Source organism: Aspergillus nidulans, chromosome V, assembly GCF_000011425.1.
Source record: "Aspergillus nidulans FGSC A4 chromosome V".
Lineage (NCBI taxonomy): Eukaryota > Fungi > Ascomycota > Eurotiomycetes > Eurotiales > Aspergillaceae > Aspergillus > Aspergillus nidulans.
Window position 1 is genome coordinate 1,654,172 of NC_066261.1, and position 14,566 is coordinate 1,668,737.

General features: G+C 52.0%; 5 protein-coding genes across 5 annotated transcripts, besides 1 other annotated feature; 4 read left to right on the forward strand and 1 right to left on the reverse strand.

Annotated features, from left to right (window-relative positions):
• Positions 1–14,566: part of a sequence feature (contig 1.98 826..565485(-1)) that runs on past both edges of the window.
• ANIA_05713 (chaperonin-containing T-complex subunit CCT7) lies at positions 836–3,082 on the forward strand. The gene is made up of 6 exons (XM_658225.2): positions 836–977; positions 1,072–1,238; positions 1,305–1,641; positions 1,702–2,074; positions 2,127–2,788; positions 2,849–3,082. The coding sequence occupies exons 1-6, from the start codon at positions 932–934 to the stop codon at positions 2,953–2,955; spliced, it is 1,692 nt and encodes a 563-aa protein (XP_663317.1). The 5' UTR covers positions 836–931; the 3' UTR covers positions 2,956–3,082.
• Positions 3,980–5,745, forward strand: ANIA_05712 (Ca(2+)-dependent cysteine protease casA; the record flags this gene model as incomplete). Its single annotated transcript, XM_658224.2, has 5 exons — positions 3,980–4,077; positions 4,226–4,361; positions 4,421–4,487; positions 4,541–5,530; positions 5,594–5,745. 5 exons carry the CDS (start codon positions 3,980–3,982, stop codon positions 5,617–5,619), a joined length of 1,317 nt encoding a protein of 438 aa, XP_663316.2. The 3' UTR covers positions 5,620–5,745.
• ANIA_05711 (ribosome biogenesis protein TSR3) lies at positions 5,873–7,159 on the reverse strand (the record flags this gene model as incomplete). The annotated part of the gene is made up of 3 exons (XM_658223.2): positions 6,859–7,159; positions 6,668–6,804; positions 5,873–6,612 (listed from the first exon to the last, which is right to left on the reverse strand). Exons 1-3 carry the CDS (start codon positions 7,092–7,094, stop codon positions 5,873–5,875), a joined length of 1,113 nt encoding a protein of 370 aa, XP_663315.2. The 5' UTR covers positions 7,095–7,159.
• Positions 7,407–9,757, forward strand: ANIA_05710 (VHS domain protein; the record flags this gene model as incomplete). Its single annotated transcript, XM_658222.2, has 8 exons — positions 7,407–7,476; positions 7,539–7,626; positions 7,713–7,788; positions 7,851–8,144; positions 8,195–8,467; positions 8,518–8,887; positions 8,936–9,444; positions 9,495–9,757. The coding sequence occupies 8 exons, from the start codon at positions 7,407–7,409 to the stop codon at positions 9,693–9,695; spliced, it is 1,881 nt and encodes a 626-aa protein (XP_663314.2). The 3' UTR covers positions 9,696–9,757.
• Positions 11,970–13,813, forward strand: ANIA_05709 (uncharacterized protein; the record flags this gene model as incomplete). The annotated part of the gene is made up of 3 exons (XM_658221.1): positions 11,970–12,040; positions 12,119–13,642; positions 13,795–13,813. The coding sequence occupies 3 exons, from the start codon at positions 11,970–11,972 to the stop codon at positions 13,811–13,813; spliced, it is 1,614 nt and encodes a 537-aa protein (XP_663313.1).

Sequence of the window (14,566 nt, forward strand, 5' to 3'; positions counted from 1 at the left end):
ATTACGGCGTGGTCATTCTAAGCGGCCCAGTCAGGAGGAGATCAATGAATATGTCATCCAACAGATGCGTCGAGACCAGGAGCAAACAGCGAGAGCACGCCACAGCTACAGCCAGCCTCCCAAGCATAGCCCAAGCCATCCTCAAGCGAAGCCGATGACTACGCGCTGCAGTTTTTGCGGAGATACTTATCATCAGTCGACTAATTGCTGGCGCCGATGGCGAGTAACTGCTGAAGCACTTCAGGGCCACCCTCCGCCAAAGTTAATCGAATCTCGAAACGGACTTTTTGCTCAGCCACGAATCTACCTTTCATACTAGTCGAACGAATACTTGTATATATACGGGATTGCTTTTCTTGTTTTCATATTTGCATGCGATGACATAGCGAGCGAGGTGTTTGGGAAACGGCGTTCGAACTTTTGTTCGCTAAGCACGTGGGTGCTTTTCGATAAATATATCCTGTCTTGTTATAGTCCCGAGGCCATCAATAGATTATTATATGTAACATAGTTCTAAGATGTCTCCGTTTGATCCTCAGAACATGAATATATATCCTGAAAACGATACAGAAGCAGCATTACACAACGGCAAGACGCAATCACCCACTTTGTCATCCAATCTCAGAACCTGACTCTTTAGACTTTGAGAATGAAGGTAGCTCTTTAATTATCCTAGCGAGTATGTTGTAAGTCAGAGGTAACTGTCCTAGACTACAACTTTTACAGCTCAGAGTAGGGTTGCGGGGCGCGGCGTGATTGGTCACCGCCTCAGTGCTAGAGGTGCGATGAAATGAGAAGCTCGGGGAAATTTTGGTCGAGAGCATTCGGACGGACCGCTCTATCACCCGTCTCCTGCTGGCCCCTATTATTCTGGTCTTGCACAACTGTTTCTTTCTTATTATCTGTTCTTCTCCGCAGCAAATATACCATTATGGCCTTCGCTGGCCAAACTCCCACCATCGTTGTCCTCAGAGAGGGTGGGTTCCGCCCGCATTTCGAACCCCTCTTCGCCAATGTGTGTTGAGGTTGTTGACTTCTGCTAACCCATGTTATTTTTTCACTATTAAATAGGCACCGATGCTTCGCAAGGAAAGGGCCAGATCCTCTCTAATATCAATGCCTGCGTGGCCGTTCAGTCCACAGTGAAGAGCACTCTCGGACCATATGGAGGTGACTTGTTACTTGTTGATAGCAACGGCAAGCAGACAATCACAAACGATGGCGCTACAGTCATGAAGGTTCGCTTGCTATTGGTTGGTGTAAGACACAAGGAAAAGTTTGCTGACGGGCTTTCTGCTGTATAGCTGCTAGATATCGTGCACCCGGCCGCCAGAATTCTTACCGATATTGCTCGCTCTCAAGATGCCGAAGTTGGAGATGGAACAACATCAGTCGTGGTCCTCGCGGGTGAGATTCTTAAGGAGGTTCGGGAGTTGGTTGAACAGGGTGTGAGCGCGCAAACTATTGTCAAGGGTCTACGAACCTCGAGTGCGATGGCCGTCAATAAAGTAAAGGAAATTGCCGTGGACATGATTGACGCTGCTGGAAGCGAGGAGAAGAAGATTGAGACTCTGCGGCGGCTGGCTGCAACCGCCATGAACAGCAAACTGATCAAGCGGAACTCGGACTTTTTCACGAAAAGTGAGTAATCTGGCTGTCGACCTGAATGCGTTGGGCACGGTAATAACTAACCTCTACTAGTGGTTGTGGATGCGGTTCTCTCGCTCGACCAAGACGATCTGAATGAGAAGTTGATTGGGGTTAAAAAGGTCACTGGCGGTGGTCTGCAGGACTCTCTCTTCGTCAATGGAGTGGCATTCAAAAAGACATTCTCCTACGCCGGTTTCGAACAACAGCCCAAGTCCTTTAAGAACCCGAAGATCGTGTGTTTGAATGTGGAGTTGGAACTGAAGAGTGAAAAGGACAACGCCGAGGTTCGAGTAGAGCAAGTGTCCGAGTACCAGGCCATCGTCGATGCGGAGTGGCAGATCATCTACAACAAGCTCGAGGCTATCTACAAATCAGGGGCCAAGGTCGTTCTCAGCAAACTGCCTATTGGTGACTTGGCTACACAGTACGTCTACGCTGACGCCTCCCTGGGTGCTTAATTCTAACGTTCATCCTAGATACTTTGCGGACCGCGACGTCTTCTGTGCTGGTCGTGTTGCGTCAGATGATATGGACCGTGTGTGCCAGGCGACTGGTGCTGCCGTTCAGTCCACATGCAGCGATATCCAGGACCGCCACCTGGGTACCTGCGGCTCGTTTGAGGAGCGCCAGATTGGTGGGGAGCGGTACAACCTGTTTTCCGAGTGCCCCAAGGCGAAGACGTGCACCCTTGTGCTGCGCGGTGGAGCAGAGCAGTTCATTGCTGAAGTTGAACGAAGTCTGCACGACGCCATCATGATTGTTAAGCGTGCACTGCGCAACACAACCATCGTTGCGGGTGGTGGTGCCACAGAACTGGAGCTGTCTGGCTACCTCCATCGGTATGCCGACCGAAACGTGCCCTACAAGCAGCAGGCCGTTGTGAAGGCGTTTGCCAAGGCTCTGGAGGTTATTCCCCGACAGCTGTGCGACAATGCAGGCTTTGACGCTACGGACATCCTGAACCGTCTCCGGGTGGAACATCACAAGGGCAACACGTGGGCTGGTGTGGACTTTGACCACGAAGGCGTCCGGGACAACATGGCCGCTTTTGTCTGGGAACCTAGCCTGGTCAAGGTCAACGCCATCCAAGCGGCCGTCGAGGCCGCTTGTCTGATTCTGAGCGTTGACGAGACTATCAGTGAGTCCTCCTAGCATGTACTAACTCTTCTGAGAAACAAATCGCTGACATCTACCACAGAGAACCAAGAATCTGCTGCGCCTCAGGCACCTTCGCGCGGCCTGCCCCCAGGTGCTGCACAGCGGGCTCTGGGTGGAGGCCGTGGCCGTGGTATGCCCAGACGGTAGATTTAACGACAGTGTCTCATGGCGGAGTAACTGGACAAAAGTCCGAAAAAGAGATGGAAACCTCCGGTCACTGTTAGAATTAGCATATCACTGCATATCACCAATCTCACGGTTTAATACTCGGTATTATTTCCTGGCGACTTGACAAGCCATTTCTACAACCCTAGATTGCACTCCGTATGCTAGTAAACAGTAGCTGAATTAAAAATTTTTTTATTAAAAAATTTGTCTGGCTTAGACGCTGATGAACCGATAACAGTGACAGCGTGGCGGGCTTAAGTCAAGGGCCTGACTCAGATATCGCGCGATCCAAGATCAGTTGGCAATCAGTTGGCAAGACGGCCCAATTTTCTTTCTTTCTTTCTTTCTTTCTTTCTTCCTACGTAGAGTCTACTCTGAGTAGAAGACGGATCTCAAGCTCTTATGGAAGTGGATTCTTGTTTTGCGACGATCCAAGCGCCTGGATCTTGGGACTCGTGTGCGGGACGGTCCACATACTCGAGGAGTACGTAAAGGTAAGAACTACCTGACAATTGAAGCCTGGGTTGAAGCCTGGATTGAGCCAGAATTGTAGCCAGAATTGAAGCCAGATGCCCAGCCGCCAAGAGCCAAATGAACTGAAGAACACCAGCATGACCGATTTCTGATGACTTGTTGTTCGACAGCGCCAGTGAAGCTGTTCATTGGTGCAGGCCAGAGACTTGTAAAATGGCACTAGCGAATCTCGGCTGGCTGACTTCTCGGCGAGGCGTCGGCGAGGCCGGTTTGTTGGTTATGGAGTCCACTGCAAAGGCCTGCCCTGTCAGCGTAACCGCCTGGTCGGCTGGATCCAATCCATGGCGGATGCTTCCCCACCTGAATCTTAGGCTGCATCTTTTCTCCTGCGCTTTCTCGACGTACGACTGTGACCACCATCCCCATCTGCATTATTCGACAGTCCAGCCTCAGCCCTGCCGCTCCTCATTTGTCTACTTTTGGCGTCAACTCGTTTCGCCGGCCTGCCCGTCTGACTCGAGACAGAAAAATGTCCTACTACCCTCCTTATTCCGGCGCGCCCGGTTACCCCCCGCGGCAGCAACCGTATCCTCCTCAAAACTACCACAGTTCCCCGCCCCCATATCAGTAAGCCTAGCCAGCTCCTTTCAATCTTGCTTACTCTCGTGCCCACTTGCACATTTCTTGTCTTCCAGTCTCTGTTTCCAGTGCGCTTTTCGTTTCAGTCGCGTATTCTAGAACGATACTGATCGAGGATCCGTCCCCGCTTCCTCAGACAAATGCACCACCACCATCAACAGCCGTCTTACGGCAGCGGCTATCCCGGGCAGGCCTACCGTCAGCAGCAGAACCCTTACCCGCAATACGGTCACCCTTCACCTCAACCGTACCCTCCACAGAATGGTTACAGTGTATGTTGGCAGAATGAGATGAATCCACCGTGCTGTTCGATGTTGACTTTGTATTATAGCACCCATCATCGGGCTATCCGCCTTCACCCGCTCCTCCAAATGGCGGCCAGATGTACCACGGACGGCGTGCGTGACTCTTCTATCGATAGTCGCTTGATATCCATGCTGATTCCTCCCAGAACCCTCATACCCGCCAAATCAATACCCGCCTGCGCATGGGGGCCCGACGGCTCCGCCAACCAACCCGCAGGCCTTTGGCCATGGCGCACCTCAAGGATATAACTTCCAGTACTCCCGTTGCACAGGGAAAAGAAAGGCTCTCTTGATTGGTATCAACTATTTCGGCCAAAAGGGTCAATTGCGTGGATGCATCAACGATGTGAAGAACATGTCGACATACCTTAACCAGAACTTTGGCTACGCCCGGGAGGACATGGTGATCTTGACTGACGACCAACAAAACCCCATGAGCCAACCGACGAAGGCTAACATTCTGCGCGCCATGCACTGGCTGGTGAAAGATGCACAACCCAATGATTCTCTCTTCTTCCATTATTCCGGACATGGTGGTCAAACCCCCGATTTGGACGGTGACGAAGACGACGGATATGACGAAGTTATCTATCCTGTTGATTTCCGGGTAGCGGGTCACATAGTCGACGATGAAATGCATCGGATCATGGTGAAACCTCTTCAGCCTGGTGTGCGACTGACGGCAATCTTCGACTCGTGTCATTCAGGTTCTGCTCTGGATTTGCCGTACATCTACTCCACACAAGGTATTCTGAAGGAACCCAACCTTGCAAAGGAAGCTGGTCAAGGGTTACTGGGCGTCATATCATCGTACGCGCGCGGCGATATGGGAGGTATGATGTCAACAGCCGTCGGGTTCCTGAAGAAGGCTGCCAAGGGCGACGAAGCCTACCAGCGAACCAAGCAGACCAAGACCAGCCCGGCAGACGTTATCATGTGGTCAGGAAGCAAAGATGACCAAACCAGCCAAGATGCCCAAATCGCCGGTCAGGCCACTGGTGCGATGTCCTGGGCTTTCATCACCGCCATGCGCAAAAATCCGCAGCAAAGCTATGTGCAGCTGCTGAATAGCATCCGAGATGAATTGTCGACCAGATATACGCAGAAACCGCAGCTGAGCTCCAGCCACCCCTTGGGTACGCCCCTTATCCCTCAATGAGATGTTTTTCGTAAAAGGGCTTTTCTGACGGATTTTTTAGATGTGAACCTACTTTATGTAATGTAATGGACTTGTGGAAGAATAAGCTCCTGGCGTTTTAATACAACAATGTCGTTGACTCGATCTGTCTTTGCCATGAATATCCCATTTTGCATGTCTGTCTCATTGTTACGGCGCGGTTAAATTATTGGGGTTTACCAGGGGCAGCAATAAGAATATACTCAGTTGCCATGCAATAAGTTTGTCATATCTTTCACGCATGCAAAAGCGTTCATAATATACGTTCATACGATAGCATAACTTTTCCTGCCTGAAAAAACTACCCCCTCTTAGGCGCGTTCACCACAGTTCTTGAAAACGAGGCGCTAAACGTGTCTTTCGACTTGTGTCTTGAGGCGGCTATAATGCCCGTTCGATCAGTAACTGGCGTGGCATTAATGATATTATCAAAAGCCTCGTCGTCACTTCCGTCTGTGCCGGACACCGCATCCGAGTCCTCTAGTGGTCCGGTATCTGGTCGCTCAATTCTTTGTGGTTGCACTTTATCAGGGACGGATGGGTTCTGGAATGATTTTGAATTAAGAATCTTCGCACGAATGGCGGCCATCTGGTCCTCATCGTCGGAGTCGTCGGATATAGCGTAGGGATCCTTCTCTTCTTCCTCTTCCTCCTCACCTTCCTCGTCCTTTTCTCCATCCGTCTCGTCACCATTGTCTTCGTCTTCGTCCGAATCTGGCTGTAATCTTCGATTCGTGTTTCCAACAGTCCACATGTCGTCTGCGCCTCCGCTTGCCCTACTCTCTTCGTATTCTCGTTCGATCTTCGCCAGCCACTCCTCCTCGGTCCGCTTGACGTCCTCTTCTGTCTCGCATGCAGCATATCGTTTCAAAAGTTGCGAGTTGATTTCGAGGAAGGCCTCGCCGTACCGGAAATGCTTAAGGACCTCTTGAGCCCAATCTTCGTGTCCGCAGATGTAGAAGCAAGCGGCTAGGGCTTCGACGCAGTTTAATCGCCATGGCTTTCCGTAGTTGACTGTGTTTGCTGCGATAAGGTATGGTACTAGCCAAGTTAGCGCATACGGTTACATGCATTCAGATAGCTGTAAGGGACATACAGAGCCGTTCGCATTTCCCTCCAATCCGCGACCACGGAACCTCCTTCACCCTCACCCAGGAACACTCCACCACGGCGGCACCATATTGTTCTAGCAAGTCTCTATCCGCGGGGGAGACGACTCTCTTCGCATTAGGCCTGTGTGTTATCCTATAAGTTGCTGAACGTAATTTTGTTGTATGCCAAACGTACGATACAACAACCCCTTGAAACTTCTGCCCTATAGCCAGCTCTCGCATCAATCCGAAGTGCATCAGCCTCTTCCCTGAGCACCGTTTCGGATCGCAATGACCAAGGTCCCAGCACGCGGCTTTAAATGGTGGTCTTGAGGAGCCTGTCTCTTTGCCGTCGCGGGGTACTGGTCGTGGGCGGGGGTTGGAAAATTTCTTGCCCCCGCGGGAAAAGTTGTCTTTCTTGTGACGGACCATTGTAGTATGAGATATAACAGAAGGTATAAGCAGGTTGTAGGCGAGTATGAAAGATTGGAGGAAGCTTGAATGAAGTTGTGACTTCGCCAAAGAAATTGCGGCAAACACGTGGAGTTAGAGCTAAAACGCCGCCAACTGCTCGGCCGGCGACCCATCGGTCCTCAACTCCACCACGTCCACCACTTCCCTGCCCGTTGGTGTATAGTGATACACCCATCGCCTCAGCTCCTAAGACCCCGATACTCCTATTTGTACCTTTGATAACCCTGCACTCTGGCCCCCGTCGTCACCCTGGAGGCCGCTTCAGCACGGATGGCAGCTAGGGACCGCTTTGGTGGTGCCTATGCTGACCTGGGCTTCACCCCTCTTCAGAGAGCGATTCGTACGTTACAATGCCATGGCAAGCATTTGTACTCTTCAACTAACTCGCTTCCTCATTTGCAGGAAATGCCTGCGACTTATCACACTACGAACCCAACCTGGCCCTAAACCTGGAAGTTGCAGACCTGGTCAATTCCAAGAAAGGCAATGCGTGAGTACTCCCGACTCGAGAGCCAAGTCGCAGCGCCCAGCCGAAACCCCAATTCGACCTTCTTTCTGACTGCTTGGATGAAATAGTCCTCGAGAAGCAGCATTCGAAATTGTCCGCCTGATCAATTCCCGGAACCAGAATGTCTCGTTACTAGCATTGGCGGTAAGACAGAGCTCCGTGACTATCGCAGAATGGCGCATTGCTGACGAGATCGATTCCGGTAGCTTCTGGACATCTGTGTCAAAAACTGCGGATACCCGTTCCATCTTCAGATCAGCACGAAGGAATTTCTAAATGAGTTGGTCCGTCGCTTCCCCGAGCGGCCGCCTCTGCGGCCCACGAGGGTCCAGCATCGCATTCTCGAGTCAATTGAAGAGTGGAGGCAGACAATCTGTCAGACATCGCGGTATAAAGATGATCTGGGGCATATCCGTGATATGCACCGGTTACTACTGTACAAAGGCTATGTATTTCCGGAAATTCGGCGCGAGGATGCGGCTGTTTTGAACCCTAGCGATGTATGTTGGCCTACGGATGCATGTCAGAACTGTGTTGACCTGGGTTGCAGAATCTGCGTTCGGCTGAGGAGATGGAGGAGGAGGAGCGAGAAGCGCAGTCGGCGAAGCTGCAGGAGCTGATTCGGAGAGGAACGCCGGCAGATCTACAGGAAGCAAACCGGTTGATGAAGGTTATGGCGGGATACGACACCCGGCATAAGACCGACTACCGGGCTAAGGCGGCAGAGGAGGTGGCCAAAGTTCAGGAGAAAGCCAAGATTTTGGAAGAAATGCTGCAGAGCCAGGCGCCGGGTGATCGGATCGCGGAGGGCGATGTGTTTGAGGTAGGATGAAGAATCCACCGTAATGAAGAAGTCTTCTAACAAAGCCGCAGGAACTTGCGAATGCCCTTCAGAGTGCGCATCCCAAGATCCAGAAGATGTGTGAAGAGGAGTCGGATGACCCAGAAGCTGTGCGCAAACTGTTGGAGATCAATGACAGCATACACCGCACAATCCAGCGGTATAAGCTCGTGAAGAGTGGTGATTTCGACGCTGCGACGAGGATTCCCAAGGGCACGTTGGGCACTACTACAGGGGTTTCTAAGAATGCCAACAACGAGCTGTCTCTGATCGATTTCGACCCAGAGCCTAGTTCCAACGGCGCAGGACAGCCGGCACAGGGGTCTAGCTCTATCGAGAATGACTTGCTTGGACTATCAATCGACGAGCCTGTTCCGTCCGGTGGAATCTCGTTAGGCCAGAGTATGTTTTTCTGTCCTTTGCACAAGTTGTTTACTAACATTCGTGAAGCGAGCTCTCCGGCGCCCCAAATACCCCAGAATCCTAGCGCATTCCAAGCAAATTATGATATCCTCGGTTCGTTAAATTCTAGCCAACCTGCGTCGTTCTCGTCGACACCCGCTCCTGCATTTCATCAACCTCCAGTTACTGCAACCCCACCCCCTGCAGTGGACCCATTTGCGTCTTTAGTATCCGCTAGCCCTCGAAACAACAGCCCGCTCCCTTCCAGCTCTGCAAGCCCTCGACCGCCCGCATCGTCTTCCCTCCTTGATCTCGCTGGAGCTGCCGAGCAGAAGCCTAAGACAACGGACGATGACGAGTGGAACTTTACTTCCTCTTTACCAGAGAATTCACTGCCGAGCACCCAGCGTGTGCAGGTCCTGAACTCGTCATTGAAGATCGATTTCGTCGCTCGTCGACATCCCCAGCAACAACGCCAAATTCATATCGTCGCGTATTTTTCTAACGCGACAAGTCTACCCTTGAGTGACCTCCACTTCCAGGTCGCTGTTGAAAAGGTACCTGCCCTCTATGCCTCACCTTACCATTCGCTAACTAACCGAAACAGGCATACACATTACACCTCCGCCCCCAATCCGGCCGCGACATTGCGCCGCTCCAGCAAAACGGCGTGCAGCAGGAAATGCTCCTTGACGGCATCGATATGGGCAAAGGCAATACGGTCAAGATTCGCTTCCGAGTCTCGTACCGGCTGGGCAGCGATTCGAAAGAGGAGCAGGGAATGGTACCACCGCTGGGCATTGCATAGCGCCACTCACTCGGCCACGATTAGTCTTACATTCAGTCCTATTTAGCTAGCTTATTTTACCCTCTGGAGAGTATTTGTGCAAACCTATTTAGCCTGTCAACTGCACGCCTGTCGGTAAAGCACTTCTTGTTTATATTTGTGAATTTATCTACCTACATGCTCCGTACCTTGTTAGGTACCAGGAGTGGTAGTCTTGGTTGTTGGAGGTATTGCTAATACTTATTTGTATTTTCAAGACTGGATTATCGGGTTCATAGTGGATATTTGGGGGTCAAATTTGTAAGAGTACTCTTATCTGTCCGTGCTCCTGGTAAGAAATGCTCGTTGCCCAGTACAAGTGGAGGGAAGACGATGGCCTCCGCAAGAGACACCCTCTGGCTCTGGTTGGCATCCCAGAAAACCCCGCAAATGACGCTAGTAATTTATGACCGCACCAATACAATAGACGCATTACTAGACCCTAAACCAGTAAGCCTCATAAAATAAGCTGCTAAATTTACAGGCATGGGCTGCTTGGGTGCAGAACAGAGGGTGTGACATAGGGCAATAGGACGTACCAGCGAAACATCTTATCGGTATATTGTGCGAACTTTTGACTACAATAACCCTGAACTGAACACCTGTGATCGATCTATGGCGTGGCAGCACATATCCAATCCTCAGTTCAGGACTCGGCCTCGACTTGGACCATTTCTGTGGTTGCTAGTCCGCAGAGAGCCGAGAACGGATAAACCCCTCTCCTCATTCCTATCCCAAGAAATCCCAGAGGAAACTTAAATGAGTGGCTAGTAAGATGGGGTCAAATTGTCAAGGGACTACCCGTTCTGGGTGGAGAGGCTAACTGCGCGAGCGTATGCGTATCTCGAGATAACGACTGTGTGCGGCGATTCTACAAACTACTGGCCGCAATAGTCTAGACCCCAGTCCTGCAGTCCTTACAGTAGCCTCGGCTTTGAGGCTAAAGTCCCTGCGTTAGCGTAATCTCAATCTGAACGCCTACCATATAAGGAGAAGATCTGGAGAAAATAGGCGAACTGCGTATCGGGACCGATATTTGCGAGGTATGGCACCGTATCCGAGGACAAACGGAGAACTCAGTGGCAATAACGGGAAACGTCTTGATGGTACGATAACAAATACCAAGAGGTGTAGCGTTCGGCGTTCTCCGATACCCAGCTGCCATCTTTAGTGGCTATATTAGGGAAGTAGGGCAAATCTCGGCCAGCTCGGACAACCGGGGCCCTTTGAGCGGGTAGCCTCTTGCCGGATAGCCTCTTACAGGTAGATCCCAGGTTGAGGCCAGGTAGATCCAGTAGACCCTGGTAGACCCTGGAGAGGTATTCCGGTAGACCTAGGAAGACCTTCGGGAGACCCTACCGAGTCTACCGTGCCTACCGTGCCTACCGTGCCTAAGCGAGAATGCAGTGGCGAGGGAAGTGGCTGAACAGCCAAACATGGTATGAGCCCTGTACCCCGAGCGATCAGGGCCGCAAAACCTCGGCCAGAGCTGGGTGGAATTGGAACGCTCTGGAGGTAGATCCCAACCTTCCTAGGTTGGCGATAGGAATTTGACGGTAGGATCCAGAGGATGCTAGGACGGGGGCGAGCACTGAGCGCTATGAAAGCAGTTAGGGAGACCCTGGGAGAGAGGAGGGGGCAGAAAGCAGAAGCAGGGAACGGTGGCAAGTGGAGATGATTCGGGGTTTGATCGCAGTGGGTCGGGGAGGTCTGGGCAGTTGGACAGTGCGTGAGCTGCAGCTGTCAGCCTGTCAGGATCGAGGTTCTCTTGCTTTAATTGGTTTTAACTGGCGTTAATTGGCGAGTAGAGTGCCAGTCCTGCCAGTCCTGCCAGTCAAAGAGCGGCCGTGCTAATGATCTTGAAAGAGAGCCATTGCAGATTCGTAAGAGTCAGACGACGATATTCAGAACGGCTCCAGAACATAAGAAGTAAGCAAGAGCAGCATCAAAGACCATGATTACAAAAAAGGGTCTGAAGAATGGGAACGAAGGGCCAAAGGTGTAGCCAGAGCTACCCCAGGCCTAGACTTGCATGGCTGTTCTGTGTCGTGCGTCGAAAACCTTAACACTGTCAGGCCCATGGATACTCAGTAGAGAACCACACTCGAAAGGCAGGAGCCAACCTTGGATGGCCCGCCTCTCAACCTCGCCAGGCGACCATTTAACTTGCTCCTGTCACTTTCTGCAGCGCCTCTTCAGCCTTCTTCATCCCAGCTATCATCTTTCACTCTACTACGGCCTCCCTATCCTCCAGGCATGTCTCCCAGACCACCAAGTATCGATTACGGCCAGAGCCAGGGCCGAACGAAGGAGGAGAACCAAGAACGGTGAGCCGACTCTTCATGAAGACGGTCGTGCAGAGCTAGCAGAGCTAATTGGAGTAGGGCCTTTATCGCGGCGTCTAGGCGGAAAGATCGCAGCTTAGATGCTCGGATCGAGTCTGCGAATCGAGCGTCGATGCTGCACAAGAAGCGCACCGGCAGGGCCCTGTTGATCAACCGCGAGGTGGTTGAGAATGAGTCTATGTACGAGGAGATCGACGACACTTACCGTGCCAAGATGCTCCAGTATATGCGCGTCCATAATGCGCAGTTGAACCACGACTTTGATAATACGCTTCTCGCCGGGCTGCCTACAACGTCGCAGGGACTGCAGATGCCGAGTTCTTTGCATACGGGGCCTTCTTACAGTCTGGGGCAGTCTTCACACTCGATTCTGCAGATGCCCAGTGCTTCTCACAGTCCGCTGCCCAGCCCTTCACATTCATCCCACGGGTCGACTTCGCAAAGCCCGCAAATCCCCAGCGCTTCACAAAATCCGCGCGTACAGAACCGGCCTATCTCCAGCCGTCGAAACAGCCACCAGCGCGCATCCAGCGTCGCGCCCACTGGGCCGATCCATGGCGCCCGCAAGCTGACCATCGACCTGTCCCAGCTGCGCAATAACCTTCCCGGACCAAGCACCGAACCGAGAAGGGCGAGCTCCAACGGGTTCCCGACCCCGGGAGCGAACTTCTCGCCGACCTACTTGAGTCCTGGCCAGGCCCACTCTCAAGCCCAGGTGCCATCCTACCTTGCAGCAGAACCCAGCTCCGCTATTCGCCCACAGTTGCAGCAGCAACAACAGCGGCAACAACAGCAACAGCAACAGCAGCAGCAGCAGTTGCTGCAGACCTGGCAAAGTCTCTTCCCCCGCCATTCCATATCTGATTCAACATCCCTTGGTGGCCTACCTGCCATAGGAGAGGTGCCAGGCCAATATCGCGATCGCATTGCGTCCGCTCCCACTTTTCCCATCCAAGACCCGGTTCATATCCAAGCTCAAGCCCAGACTCGGGCTCAGGCGGCTGCCACTGCAGCTCCACTTCAGAATGCCACCCCAGCACCAGGCCCCGTCGCTGCCCATGGGACGAGCCAGCATCACCGAGTCCGGTCGGAACCAGGACCCGCCCCCATTGCTGTCTCCACCACAATTCCATCCTCTTCGTCCTCAGTCTCTCTTCATACAGGGTTCTATCCAACCAGTGCTTCGTCACTGTCCGACCCCAGCTCCTCTGCTGAGCTTCTGCCTACACCGCGAAGCATGTCGCCACACACTCCTGCCCCTTCCCAAGCTTCTCACCCGCGCATGAGCTTTGGAGCGGGCATCGGCGAACTCAACATGAATGAAGCGGAACCATTCAAGCACACTCTGTTCGAACTACAGGGTTTTGATCCAGATCTCCAGCTTGGTCTAGAGATGTCGGGACAAGGGCCTGAAAGCGCGGACCAGGATTTCCTTGATTTTAGCCAGTTTGCCTCTACGCTTGACCAGAACCATCATCAGGCTATGTTTCCGTCCCATTGGCAGATGCCCGTTGGCTCTGGCGATATGCCGGCAGATTCTGGCTTTTCTGGCGGCTTGGATATGAAAGAGTACATCACTAACTTGTGAGCTGTTACTTATTAGCTTTCTTGCTCGGGGCGACGAGCTGTATGCCTTCATGCCTTCTACCGTGTCTTACCAATACCAAAGTGTGCAACATTTGTTTTGAGCTTTTCTTCACCTCATGTACCAGATTCTGCAAAACTACCCACATTAGCCTTTATGTTAAACTGTAGACGCCGCAAATGGAGTGCAAGTTTGCAGTGTACCCACTATGATCGGCAATTAATAATGCAGATCTCCCGACGTCGCAATGAGGTATTATACAGTCTGACCGTATGAAGAGAGTATCCCATATCCTGAATAGCCCTGGTCCATCCTAGACTGACCTATGAATGAGGTAAGGAACTGGTGTTGGCCGCAAACGGGGGAACCTAAAGCCAAGAGAGCGTGGAGATATTCTGCCTATCCGATAAGCTGATTAGTTCGAGGTAACAAGCTCGCGGATGGGCCCGTAACAGGTAGATGCAACATTCCAGTCAGGAAAAGGAATGCGCCTGCTTCTCAAGCTCCAGATTGCGATCTGAGTAACCCCAGTTCAGAGCCAGCGTACTTTCTATCCTACCGACTAAGCTCCCTACTACGTGCGCGATATTAAGTGACCTTGGGTAGCTTTGTCTTCCAAACCTTCCTACTCTGGAGTTCTTTCTGAACCGGAACTGGCTGAGTACGCGGGGAGCCCGAGCGTCAAAAGTGGATCTGCAATGTGAGCTTATTGCCCACGCAGTGGGGCACGGGTAACTCAATATAGCTAGCGTGACCCTCTTTAAGAATCAAAGCTCGTTTACTGTCGATCGCGTTTCCGCTAACCTGATCTGGTTAGTGCTCTGTCTCATCCCCCCATTACTCCAACACGGGACCTAATGTACAGTGGTACGTACTGGGTAATCCGTCACATTCGCATCCATGGTTAACATATACCTCTGCCC